This window comes from Stegastes partitus, unplaced genomic scaffold (assembly GCF_000690725.1).
Source record: "Stegastes partitus isolate 25-593 unplaced genomic scaffold, Stegastes_partitus-1.0.2 Scaffold543, whole genome shotgun sequence".
NCBI classification, from domain to species: Eukaryota; Metazoa; Chordata; class Actinopteri; family Pomacentridae; genus Stegastes; species Stegastes partitus.
In genome coordinates, this window is record NW_007578274.1 from 178242 (window position 1) to 190763 (window position 12522).

Here is a 12522-nt window from a genome sequence, read left to right on the forward strand (position 1 = left end):
GCTTACTACATATAACAAGACAATCGAGCCTTAGGGATTAAATGAAAATATCAAACGTGAGTATTACCACTGAAGCGTAAATTACACCTGTAATCGTAAAAGAATTGGCAGCGCCTCTGTTACAGTAGAATAAAGGAAGGTGACACAACAGGGGCTGATAAACAGCTTGGCATACTTTCAACTGACCCGTCATTGGCTGTCGCCGACGTCCGTCATAATATCAACCAATCGCTGAGCGCGATAATTCTTAGGGGCGTTGGCTATTTCTTTCCACGCTTGCGCAACTGTATGTTGTGATTTTAACAGTAGCAACATGTCTGCCTCCATGGTGCGAGCGACCGTCCGAGCGGTCAGCAAAAGAAAGATACTCCCCACAAGAGCCGCGCTGACCCTGGTGAGTCGCGGTGTTAAGTTATAAACTCACGTGGAGCACTTTTTTGTCCGTTCAGGTTGTGTCACACCGGGAGCTGCTGTCCTGCGCAGCAGCGACCGTTACGTTGAGTGAGTTGTGTAAGTTAGCTAAGCTAGCTCAGCATCTGCGCGTTCACCGTTGCGCCCAGAACAACTCGGTTTCAGCATTCACTGAGACTTTCTCGTAACGTGACAGCGTTCACGATGTCGAAAAGCTCATACAAGTTGTTCTACACGTGTAGCGGCTCCACAAGCTTGACGTCAGGCTTAGCTGGATGCTAACGTTACCCGCAGGTTGCTAACTAAGCTGCTGTTTGGTAACGAGCCACCGGCTTGTTTTGCTCCTTGACAGCGAGCTGCGCGTTAGCAATTCAACAGGAAAGTACCGAGATGTGATCGATAAGTGAGAATTCTTCTAAAAATGTGAAATAAATAGTCGATGCTAACAAGGTCTATATTTTGGAAGAGTTATAACCTGGATAGGTTGAACATCTCGTGATTCGGTGATGTAATTTCCTACAGTTTGGAGGATGGCGAGAGCGTGGTTGGCATTGCGCAGTAATATGCTCAATTTTCAGTCCCCAACAAGCTTCAAAAACACCGGATCACGCTTCTCCTGTAGTGCAGCCAAAAACATTTAGTTTGTTCTTGAGTTAAACTGGAGCTCAGGGGGTGTTGGTTTATGGATTACTGTCTCTGTGCGCCACTTACAGACGGTTCATATCGTCTAAAAGGAAGCTTCGTGACGCAGATGATTAAACTGGAGTGTTTTCAGCTTTCTCTCATTTCTACAGTAATTAATCTGCTACTGTACTCACCTGGAGTTTGTTCCTAAAGGCTGAACTGTAAACAACATGACCCACAGTTAAACTGGAGCACCACCAGCGACGTGCCAAAAAGCCAGTATCTCCCAGTTTGTGTACATCCGCAGCTTTTATCTTGGTCAAACAGTCATAACGTGCAAAAACACACAGCCTCATGTATGAGGTAATCACAAAGGCATGTAGCCTGTCTTGTGGCCAAGAAATTTTGACATAACATTTACATTACAGTCAGTATTATAGTTTTGTTTCTGACATATATATAAAATGTGTTTGATAGGTCTATTAGTCTTGTATATATTTGGAAACTAGACTGTAATCAACATGACTTATGGATGGGTGTTATAGATCTCTTAAGGGTTGTAATCTTTCAAATGCAATCCTTGTGAATCAAAGTTTTTCTATAGGGGTCTTTAAAGCTGTTTCAACTAGATTGGTTGTAATCCTGCACAGAGCAGATAAAACAATGTAGACACAATTACAGAAGATTCTTTAAGATCTGTTTGTACCAGATGAAAGCAGGTGTAGATGTAATTAAACCGAGTAATACGACTTTAGCGAGCATCCCGTGGTCCTGTTGACAGCAATCTTTTTTTTTTCTGGGAGACAATTTATCCTGGTTTCCACAAGTTTCACGCCTAATAAATGAAAAGAACTGTAATAATTCTCACAGAAAATTAGTTTTGCAACAGATGCTCAATTTGAAAATATTTCAAATATGTAAATTAATTAAAATTCATCAGGGGAGGACTTTTGTAACGACCTCTAGTCATCATGCTGAATGTTCTTTTCTAGCTAGGAGTCGTTGTCCGTGATGAAGAGGTGTTTTGACAGCATCTTCCTCCCTGCTGTTACTTGTAGATCGTCTGGAGTCATCCCCGTGACTGAGACGGTCTTTAAAATTCAGTTTATTGAAACTTTTGGTGTCGTTCAACCCCAGGCTTTTGCCCGAGACGATGGCACCGGCCACCACAGAGCCGACAAAACATCATGAAAGGACCGGAGCCTCTGCAGGAAAAAGGGCCGAGTCGGGCACTTCCTGTAGAACGCTGCAGAGTTTCTAGTTCAGTCTAGTTTCCTACCCAAGTCATAAAGTGACCTGTTTAAAACTGATTCACTATAATGGCTGCAATAGCGACACAGTGTTGAGTATGAAAGTAGCTGATATGGGAGCTAAACTACATTATCGCAATAAGAACATTAAATATTCTCAGAGGTCTTGGCTACATATATGTGACAAATTAAAGAAAGAAATGAATAAATGTGTAGAGAAACATATTGAATTCAGGGATCAAGGACTCACTGAACTGTTGGATGAATGTAAAAGTGTTTTCAGTCATATGCTACGGCCTTAACAGTTATCAGAGCTCAACCCGATGGAACGCGTCATCATGGAGGCACCTCAGTGAAATGCTTAAAGTAGGTGAGATCATGAACTTTATCTCTGATCTTTCCCCTTCGATTATACTGAGCCCCAGATGTCCTGTCGCTCTTCACTGTTAGCTGTCTAATAAAATAAACAAAAAGTTTCCTGTAAATGAAATAAAACTGTCGGCGTAGCGAGCTGAAAGTCACCGTTTGTTGTTTTGGGCGTGTTGAAAATGTCGTGACGGAGAGTATCAGCTGAGCTCTGCCAACGGTGCTGCCGCGAGATAATGCGTCCGTGGTTTGGGTTGATAAAGGCGGCGCGCTGAAATAATGTCGTGGGAGGTCCTTCGTTACTGACGCAACTACAGATGGTGTCATATGAGGACTCTGTAGTGTTTTTTGTAGCCCTCTGGAACAACTACAACCATACATGTGACTAAATAATGCCTCAAACATGATCTAAACACTTATTTTAGTTATATATCAACATCCATTCTACCCTTTATAAGTAGTATAAATAGGAATTTAAGATATAGTGTGAAATATTTGTGCTGCAATGAAAGTTATCAACCTAACACATCCTACGAGGACCTACAAGTTAGCGTCACCCGTAAATGTGGTGAAGAGAGTGATTATGAAACAGCTCCGAGCTGCGACCCAGTTGGGATGTGCTGTACTTTTGGAATCAGCCACATGGTCACACTTTAAGGGCTTTAAGAGATTAGCACCTTGTGGCTAATGTAGCTCACCTCCCGTATGATCGACTACAGACGACGGCCCAAACATGAGGACCTCACACACGTGCTCGGTTACAGGAGAAGCTGTGGGAGTGCAGGTCATCGTTAGACCAAGTGTTTTCACAGGAACCAGAACAGCCAATGGGAACACGAACAAGCCCAACAGAACACATTCTGTTTCTCTATTGTCGTTCTTCCTCCCACTGTGCTGGAAACAGTCGCGGTTCTACCAAAATAAGCTGCTTCCATGTGAATCCCGTCTATGTTCCCTCTCTGAATAGTCACACTGAACCTTCTGTTGTCTTTCCTGCAGACTCCAGCTGCTGTGAGCAAGATCAGGTTGTTGCTGCAGGACAAACCAGAATATGTGAGTAATGGATCCGGCTGGCGTTCACTCAAACATCACGTCCTCAAGAAGACGCTGCGTGTTTCCTAACAGCAACAGGGCGCTGTGTTGTTTTACGTGTTAGATTTTCAATTAAACGGGTTGATAAAACTTACATTTTATGATTTTTTTAAAGCACATGTTTTAAAAATCAATATGTAAAGCCACAGTCACTTTGTTTTTCCCCGTTTGCTTAAACCTACATCATGTTTTTAGGTGACAGATTTCCTGAAGTGAAATCAAAATATTATATTAGGATAACTGAAGGTAAATCTGTGAGCAGAAAACTACAGCAGCATCAGAGAATCCTGACTTGGCTGTTGAGCAAGGCGGGGACTTCAGAGTTTTGTCATTTTGAAACACCAACATGTCACTGATTTGTTCATTCACTCTGAAGCTTCAACAATAAAGCAAAAAGGGAAATACACTTGAGGGGTCAAAAGGGTAGATTATTAGTAATCAAGGATGCAGAGAACTGATATCGAGGTGAAAATAAGAACCTTGGTGTCAAAGTTTAGAATAACACAAAGCTTCATTTAAATGCCGTTGTTTGTTTAATCTTTGAATATGTTTAATTAAAGAGTCGACATTTTTCCTTCAGTGTTGACGGGCTGTTACCGAAGCTAATTAGATAGTGGTGTGGGGGGACCCTGCTCAAGATCAGAGAGAGGCGGCTACATCTGATCCATTTCATTAATTAAGTACAGTCGTGACTCGATAATCGACCCTTAACGATCCTAAACCTGCTATCCGACAGGTTTGTAGGAAAAACCAACAGAACCCATAAAAACAGCCTTAACATAGCGACAGCCTTGGATTGTGACTCCGACATGACATTTAATGTCACCAATCAGGATGACGGCGTATTATCTGACTGAACAATCCCACAGATTGGCTACGTTCACACTGCAGGACTTGATGCTCAATGAGGATTTCTTTGTGACTTCCTTCACGTTTCCAGTTCAATGCGACTTGTATGTGATCTGCTGTGTGAACTTCATACGAGCCAAAAGTGTCCCGCATGCGCAGAAGAGGACACGACGACGTCACACGCAGCGAGCGTGCTCAGTGTTTATGGAAGTAAACATGGATGGTAACGGTGGAGCGTATCTGCCACTCCCCCGCCGCCACCGATGGAGGAAACAGAAGTGTGAGCGCTAACTAAACTAGCATCAGCAGCCAAGTACTGCCTGTGTGTTCTGGACACTTCCACCCCGTCAGAGCGCTGCCCCGGGGTGGAAGTGTCCCCCGACCGAATGTTCTGATATTCATCATTAATTGGACCTGAACATCCAGAGAGCAGAAAGTTCTATTGGGACCAGCCCTACTAGTTATTATAACAACTATGAACAATAATGAACAACTAATGATCCTTCCAGCATCAAGCCCTCCTCGTATCTGGACCTCCGTCTTGACAATCCGACAGCCTTGATATCCCACATAAAAGAAGATTTTTACATTCAGTGTCGGATTATCGAGTCACGACCGTATTTATATATTTTATCTGAAATGGTTTAAAGAAATGCTGAATATCAGATCTGCTTTGTGAATAATAATCTCAGAGAAATAATTCATCTTTTGAGGTGTTTGAATACAGTTATGACGTTTTCCTGTTGACACATCAGCATTTCTTCTTCCTGTTTCTACTGAGGATTTTCGAGCTAATGTTAAAAAAAAAGTAAACGTTAACATGCTTCTGGTTCTTCATCAGATCGGTTTGAAGGTTGGAGTGAGAACACGAGGCTGTAATGGACTGACCTACACACTGGACTACACCAAGGAGAGAGACAAGTCGGACGAGGAGGTGCTACAGGACGGTAAGCTGTGGATGCATTGTTGACAGGAACAGTAGCTTTTAGACACTACCACTAGAGGATATTAAATATGGACATTTTTATTCATTTATGTGCAGTTAAAAGGCATTTAGAGGTGTTTTACTGCACTTGCTAATCAAACATACATCATTCTAGCTGACTACTGGCGCTGTGGTTTACTGAGCTTGTGACATATGGCTGCAGGGACACGACGCCTGCACTAAATCAAATGGCCACACGAGGCTTGACAAGAGTGTACAGATCAGCTGCAAATGTAAAAATAGGCCAGTCTTCTATTTATATTTCTAATACAAGGTGTGCACAGGCCTAGAAATTAAACTACAGGTATACAGGAAATGACTGCTTTGTATAAAACAATCCCTACATTCAAGCCTGCAGTCTTGTTTGGCTGCAGCCCTACGTCATACGTGTGCTGTTGCTTGTTGATGTTACGTGTTCAGTGCAGCCCAAGTTAAAGTAATGACGACTCTGCTGTGTCGCGTTTGCAGGTGTGAGGGTGTTTATAGAGAAGAAGGCCCAGCTGACCCTCCTGGGAACCGAGATGGACTTCTTGGAGTCAAAGCTGTCCAGTGAATTTGTCTTCAACAATCCCAACATCAAGGGCACGTGTGGCTGCGGAGAAAGCTTCAACATGTGAGCGTCCCGGAGCCTCCGTCCTCCCGCTACCTCCCCGCTCCGAACCCCGTCTCATCGATAAAGACTTAGAGACCGTTGAAGAGGACATGAAGCGACATGAGATGCAGACGTCCCCGAGTTCCCGCCGCCGCTCTTCCTGCCCACCGCTCACATACACCTCCGTCTGAAACCCGAGTCGTCACGCTTAGAGGAAGATTTTATTAACATCTGTGTCGACAAGCACGATTTTAGGTTCACATACCGCTGATGTCTGTCCTTTTTTATTCTCGGCTCTGCGTCTAGAAAACCGTAGGACCTCAGAAGCAAGTTGTTGTGTTTTTTTTTTTATTTAGTTGCCATTTCACTCACTTGCGCACGTTATTTTCAGAAGTTTTGTCAAACTCCACCGTATGCAGGAGAAAACGGTGCCGAAGGTGCTCACTGAAGCTGGGAGCTGACGAGGACGAAGCATGATGCCATCACCAATCCGGTTTTCAGGTCTGAACCCCATGAAGCCAACGTCAGCGCTTTGATAATCGCACTGTAAGGCGGCGCGCCGTCCTCCAGTGTCGCGTACCACGAGCACGCTAACGTGGAAGAGTGTCTTGAAACTGTTTTATCAGTTTGTAAAAGTCTTTTGAAAAGTTTAAAAGTATATATTTATCTCTGTGTGTGTGTGTAAATATAAAGAATGTAAATCCCTTGAACAATAAATACGCACAATAAAAAAACAAACAACCAACACAACGCACAAAAGCTCGTATCGTTCACGTAGTCGTACACGAAGTCGCCGCTGGTTTCCTCTCGCCTGACCGAAGCCAGAACTTTGTGTTTGTATAAATGGCGTGCTCTTAAGATGTAACCTGTGCAATACGTCTGTGTACATATTAAATGATAATAAATGAATAAACACGACAATAAGGCCTCTGGTTTTTTGTGTCTAGCTTTGGTACCTGTTGGACGGCTGCCACGGCGACGGTTCAGTTTGAAGTAGAATATTGTAGTTGTCATGGAGACGGCACAGCTGTCATGCATCAGGAGGCTGATGGGCTGCCGTCGCCTCGTCTCTGTTGACTTCAGGCAGAAGGAGGTGGCGGTTCAGTCACTCTGAAGGATCTCTGCCTGGTTTAGGATTACTGATTTCACACAGACGTCACTTTGCTTGACTGTGTTGTAGGTTTTTTAGGCTCATGGACAATCCAAACAGGGACGGAGACTCTGACAGCAGAGAGCTGAAGGTAGTGAGACATGAAGCGGACTGAGTTTATGTGTTTGGATGCTGTGTGTCTGTAACGGATGATGTGGTCAAAGCATAAAGACATCAGTTTGTCTTTGGAAATGTGTTTTTGTTTTCAGGAAATCACACAAACTGTGACATCGTATGGTGACTGCAATTACGAGAAACACATTTTAGCTGATAATTACAGTTAAAACGTCATTCAGAACTGCTTCCACAGATTTTTTTTGGGCCACTGTGGAGCAACAGAACAAAACATATCAGCCGACAGCTTTTTTTAGTGACAGCAGCTAGAAATCATCTGGAAGCGAGCTGATAAAAACGACACAAACCTTTTAAAACGGGCATCAGACGACCAAAGTAATCAACTGAGTGACAAAACAAGTGTAGCTAAGCTGATGAACACCCGTAAAGTGTTCATCGATTGTTAATATAAACATGTATGGATGTGTCTCTGCTGACTCCAGACACTGATGCTGATCTGTCAGCTGAAGGATTAACTGTGATTGTTTTGACTTGGAGAACCTGCAGCATCAAACATTACAAGAACATTATATTATATAAGGCCACACATGCAGAAGCTGAGTCATGTGGAGGTTTTGCTTTGCCTTTGTGCCCATTTGATGTTTAATCTGAGTTGTCTTGGGCTTCCAAGCATTGTCTTGACGTCCACATTCCCTCCTAAGTGTCTTTTCCTTCACATTTCAAACTGTTGGAAACAGCTCATGTTCAGATTTTCAGTCACTTGCTTTGGGGTAACGTGGTTGTAGCGTGACCTAGAGGTCAGGAGAGCCAGAGAACTGATCTCATGGATTTCCAAACTTTTGGACAAGTCACAATTACTGTTTCTTTTTTTCTTCACATAGTATGCTATGTGAAGAATGACCTTAAAGTCTGTTTTCTGCAGGGGTTGCATTTGCTTATTTCGTCTTCACAACTCAAGAGAATGTGTGATTTGCATACAGCTTTATATTAAAAGAATTACTGAAGGGATGTGTCGATGGCAGACACTTGAAACATGTTCGTCAGTTTTCTGTCCAACTCCTCCTCTACCTGTCTCTGCTGTTCCTCAGGTTTCAGACCTAATAAAAGTTCTGTCTGAGTGGAGACCTCCACCTCGTGACGCCACACATGCTGACCCCCGACGCACCACCTCCTCCGTCCTGAAGAACACGAGCTTCAGATCCAGAGCCGTCCTCCCTGAAAACATCAGCCAGCTCTCCGAGTGTCAGTTTAAGAGGCGAGCTCACCTGAGTGGAAGCTCACCTGCTTCAGCACCTGATCCTGCTCCCGTCCCTGCAGCGGCCTCATCTGAGGAAGAACAGCCGCAGCCCAGTTTACCTTCATCACATCCTGTCTTTCTTGCACATCTGGTGGAACAATCCAAGATGTTCTCCTCTGACTCGATCGCCTCTGTTGAAGAACAGCTTCAGAAGCAGGAGATACGTCCGTACGTCCTGGATGTGCAGGCTTGGACCAGACAGCAGTCCTGGGAGCCTCAGTGGACGCTGCCTCCACAGCGTGTTGGTCAGTAAACAGCTGATCGTAACGTTCATAATTACAGACTGCTGGGCTGAAGCAAGCCCTTGTCTACTGTAAGATGTAGAGCAGGGGTGTCGAACTGCGGTCCTCGAGGGCCGCAATCCTGCATGTTTTAGATGTTTCCTTCTTCCAACACACCTGATTCAAATGATCAGCTCATCATCAAGCTCTGCAGAAGCCTGATAACCATCCTGATCATTTGAATCAGGTGTGTTGGAAGAGGGAAACATCCAAAACATGCAGGATTGCGGCCCTCGAGGACCAGATGTCGACACCCCTGATGTAGAGTCTGTAGATATTTTACAGTTAGTTTGTGGTGTCTTATACAAAAATCAGATCAATAACAGTCATTGTTTATTTATACAGATTAGAAATCCAGAGTTACTTTGTCATCAGCTAATGTATTAGTAATTTACTGCAAGGTGGCTCGGTGGTTAGCACCATTGCCTCACAGCTAGAAGGTCGTGGGTTTGCGTCCCAGTGAAGACACCCGGAATCTTCCTGCGTGGAGTCTCCATGTTCTCCCCGTGCAGCATGGGTTCTCTCCAGGTTCTCTGGCTTCCTCCCACAGTCCAGAAACATGCTGTGGTTAATTGGTGATTGTAAATTGTCCGTAGGTGTGAATGTGAGTGTGCTTGGTTGTCTGTCTCTAAGTGTAGCCCTGTGATAGACTGGTTACCTGTCCAGGTGAACCTGCCTTCACCCTGAGTCAGCTGGGATAGACTCCAGTTATACTCTGACAGACAATTTTCTGTAATGACGGAAAAATAATTTTATATTCAGGGCAAACAAAGCTTCCTAAGTTGTGAAGCATTCATTCCCACAAAAGCAAAACTTCTTAAGTTGAGCGCAAAAAACACTTCGTGATCACTACCTTGTGCTTTCACTCACTCTGGAGTAAAAAACAAGAGTGAGGAGTCATGTTCAGGCCGTTCTGTGAGTCGTGTTCTGACTGATTGTTGTTCCAGCGCCGACCAACCAGTGGTTCTTTGAGGACTTGACGGACCTCCAGAGGAAGCTGGTCTCAGGCGCCTCGAGGAAACCTGGAGTCCAGAGGAACTCCGAGACAGCTGGATAAACTGCACGCTGCCTCTAATCGTGTTGCACGCTGTACTGAACATTAAAACATTAAAGAAAAGATGAAATCCAACTGAAACCAGCAGGAATAGTCTGTAGCAGAGCAACCACTGGTGCAGAACTGACGACCAAAAACGTTTAAAGAGCTGAAAACCAAATAGAAAGTCATGATGCAAGAAGTTCATGTGAGTTCTTTTTCTTTCACAGAGATGCTTTTAGAAAAAATTAAACAAGTAAAATCCCAACAGTGTTTAAAACATACAAGGTGTAATAATGATTTTAAACATTTTTTTCACAAAGAGAAAAAATGTCAACAACTGTGATCAAAGTATTCTGATTTGTGAAGACATCTCAGCACATTTACCCCAATGTCTACTTATTCTTTTGGCTCTTTTCCTGCCATTTATTTTTTATTTCAAGCCAGGATAATACGTCAAACAGCAACTACAAGAACAGCAGACGTTACCTTTGTTCTCAAACACTCCACCGTCCATCACGTTGGGAAATTAGCAGCTTGTTGCTCGGCAGCCGGGTTGCTGGAGGATGTAATGACGCCGTTAAAAGCTGTTTGTTGTGGTGGGAGTGAGGGGAGATGAGTGTGTGCTGTCACCACGACCCTACACCACCTCCACCACACGCTCAGGTGTGTTCACTTCTACCACATCCACGGCTTTTATTTTATATCTGATTCAGTTTATCGAGCTCGGGGCTCGGCTGTACAGAGGGACTGACTTGTGCGAGTCGACATGATGACGACATGCTTTAATCCAGCTGCAGTCACTTTCCAGGGGCAGCCAGTCCTGGGTAATTACAGGTAATGATGGTGGATTTGGCTTGACGCTCACACGACCTCACTCTAACATAAAAAGCAAAATGAGTGCGACCTGCGAGCGCCCCCTCTGCCCCCTCTGCCCCCCGTCCCCTCTGCCCCCCGCCCCAGCAGCCCCGGTGCTCTATAACAGAGCTTTCATCTCAGACCTGCAGACAGAAGAGCAGCAGCTCAGCGTTCAGGAGGAAACCTGTGAGCAGAGACACAGCACAGGTAAGAGAAGCTTATCATGTAGAGTTTATTTCATTTGGCTTCGTGTGGTGTCATAAATCCAAAATATTTCATTTAATTAACTTGAAGGACAAATAATGACGCATGTGACTGACGCTGATCATGATCTTTATCTGCTGTAGAAACCTTCTTGGCTTTGCTTTGTGAAGATGATAGCAGACTCAGCGACCAATCACGCTCCAGACTGCGGGTCTGTGTGCAACCAGTCTTCGTCTCTGGAGGGCCAGGGCCCGCCGGTGCTGGTCGACGCCTGGCTGGTCCCTACCTTCTTCGGCCTCATCATGCTGGTCGGCCTGGTCGGGAACTCGCTGGTCATCCACGTGGTCACCAAGCACCAGCAGATGAAGACCGTCACCAACTTCTACATCGGTAACATCTCTGAAGAGAAGCTGGATCAAGCTTTTGGTTTTGCTTCACTTGTGCTCCATCAGTTCTGTGTGAGATTTGCAGGAGCTAAAAGGCTGCATTCAGTTTGATTTGACCCTTATTGTTATGGATCACAACCAGTGATGCTGCTGCTGCTCTAGTTTAAGATAATTTACTTTATTTCACAGATAATTCACTCAGCATCAGTGCTGCTTACCAGGAAGTGATAAAGACGAATAAAGTTAATGTAGAAGTCACATTCTGGAAGCAGCTGCCAGTTTTATCTCACATCAACACGTCTTTAATTAGATTTCTGTCTTTAGGAGTCACTGTTGGGTCTCTAAGTGTAGCCCTGTGATAGACTGGTTACCTGTCCAGGTGAACCTGCCTTCACCCTGAGTCAGCTGGGATAGACTCCAGCCCCCCATGACCCTAGTGAGGATTAAGGTGCAGAGATGATGGATGGATGGAGTCACTACTGTCGTTCTCTTCCAGTAAACCTGGCTACGACCGACATCTTGTTCCTGGTCTGCTGCGTGCCCTTCACCGCCACGCTGTACCCGCTGCCCAGCTGGATCTTTGGAGAGTTCATGTGCCGCCTGGTGAACTACCTTCAGCAAGTAAGACACACAAGAAACAAAACAAAAAACTATCGGGCCAGGAACTGATGGAAAAAATACAACAGAAACATCACAGTCACTGTTAAGATGGTACCATCTCACAGCATTAATAAAGTCACAGCACTGTCATGGTGCTGCAATAATAATAATAATTAAATGTCTCATGAGACACTGTGTCAACATGGACGTTATAAAAACGGTAGAATAAACAATATTAGACACACTGCTACCCAGCTAACGCAAAAAAAACAATCACCAAACTTCAGGAGTGAATCTGATTTACAAGATTTACAGTTTTTACACCAGATTTTTTTTTATTTTTATGGCAGAAGAAAATTGAGGTGTTATGCAAATATGTGTTTGTAATTTAATAAATGCATAAAACAAATTAAAATAGAATAATGTGTATAATACAAATACAAATAATGACTGAATTACATAATAAAGG

The 12522-nt window shown here is 44.1% G+C and overlaps 2 protein-coding genes across 2 annotated transcripts in view; both read left to right on the forward strand.

Annotated features, from left to right (window-relative positions):
- Positions 1-276: 276 nt before the first annotated feature.
- isca1 (iron-sulfur cluster assembly 1) lies at positions 277-7088 on the forward strand. Its single transcript, XM_008288138.1, has 4 exons — positions 277-394; positions 3651-3704; positions 5434-5539; positions 6046-7088. Exons 1-4 carry the CDS (start codon positions 314-316, stop codon positions 6192-6194), a joined length of 390 nt encoding a protein of 129 aa, XP_008286360.1. The 5' UTR covers positions 277-313; the 3' UTR covers positions 6195-7088.
- Positions 7089-11237: 4149 nt separating this feature from the next.
- kiss1rb (KISS1 receptor b) overlaps positions 11238-12522 on the forward strand; it is a 3566-nt gene continuing 2281 nt past the window's right edge. Inside the window, exons 1-2 of the mRNA XM_008288139.1 lie at positions 11238-11457; positions 11950-12074. Of these exons, the coding sequence (XP_008286361.1) occupies positions 11238-11457; positions 11950-12074 (345 nt within the window). The remainder of the gene's footprint in view (positions 11458-11949; positions 12075-12522) is intronic.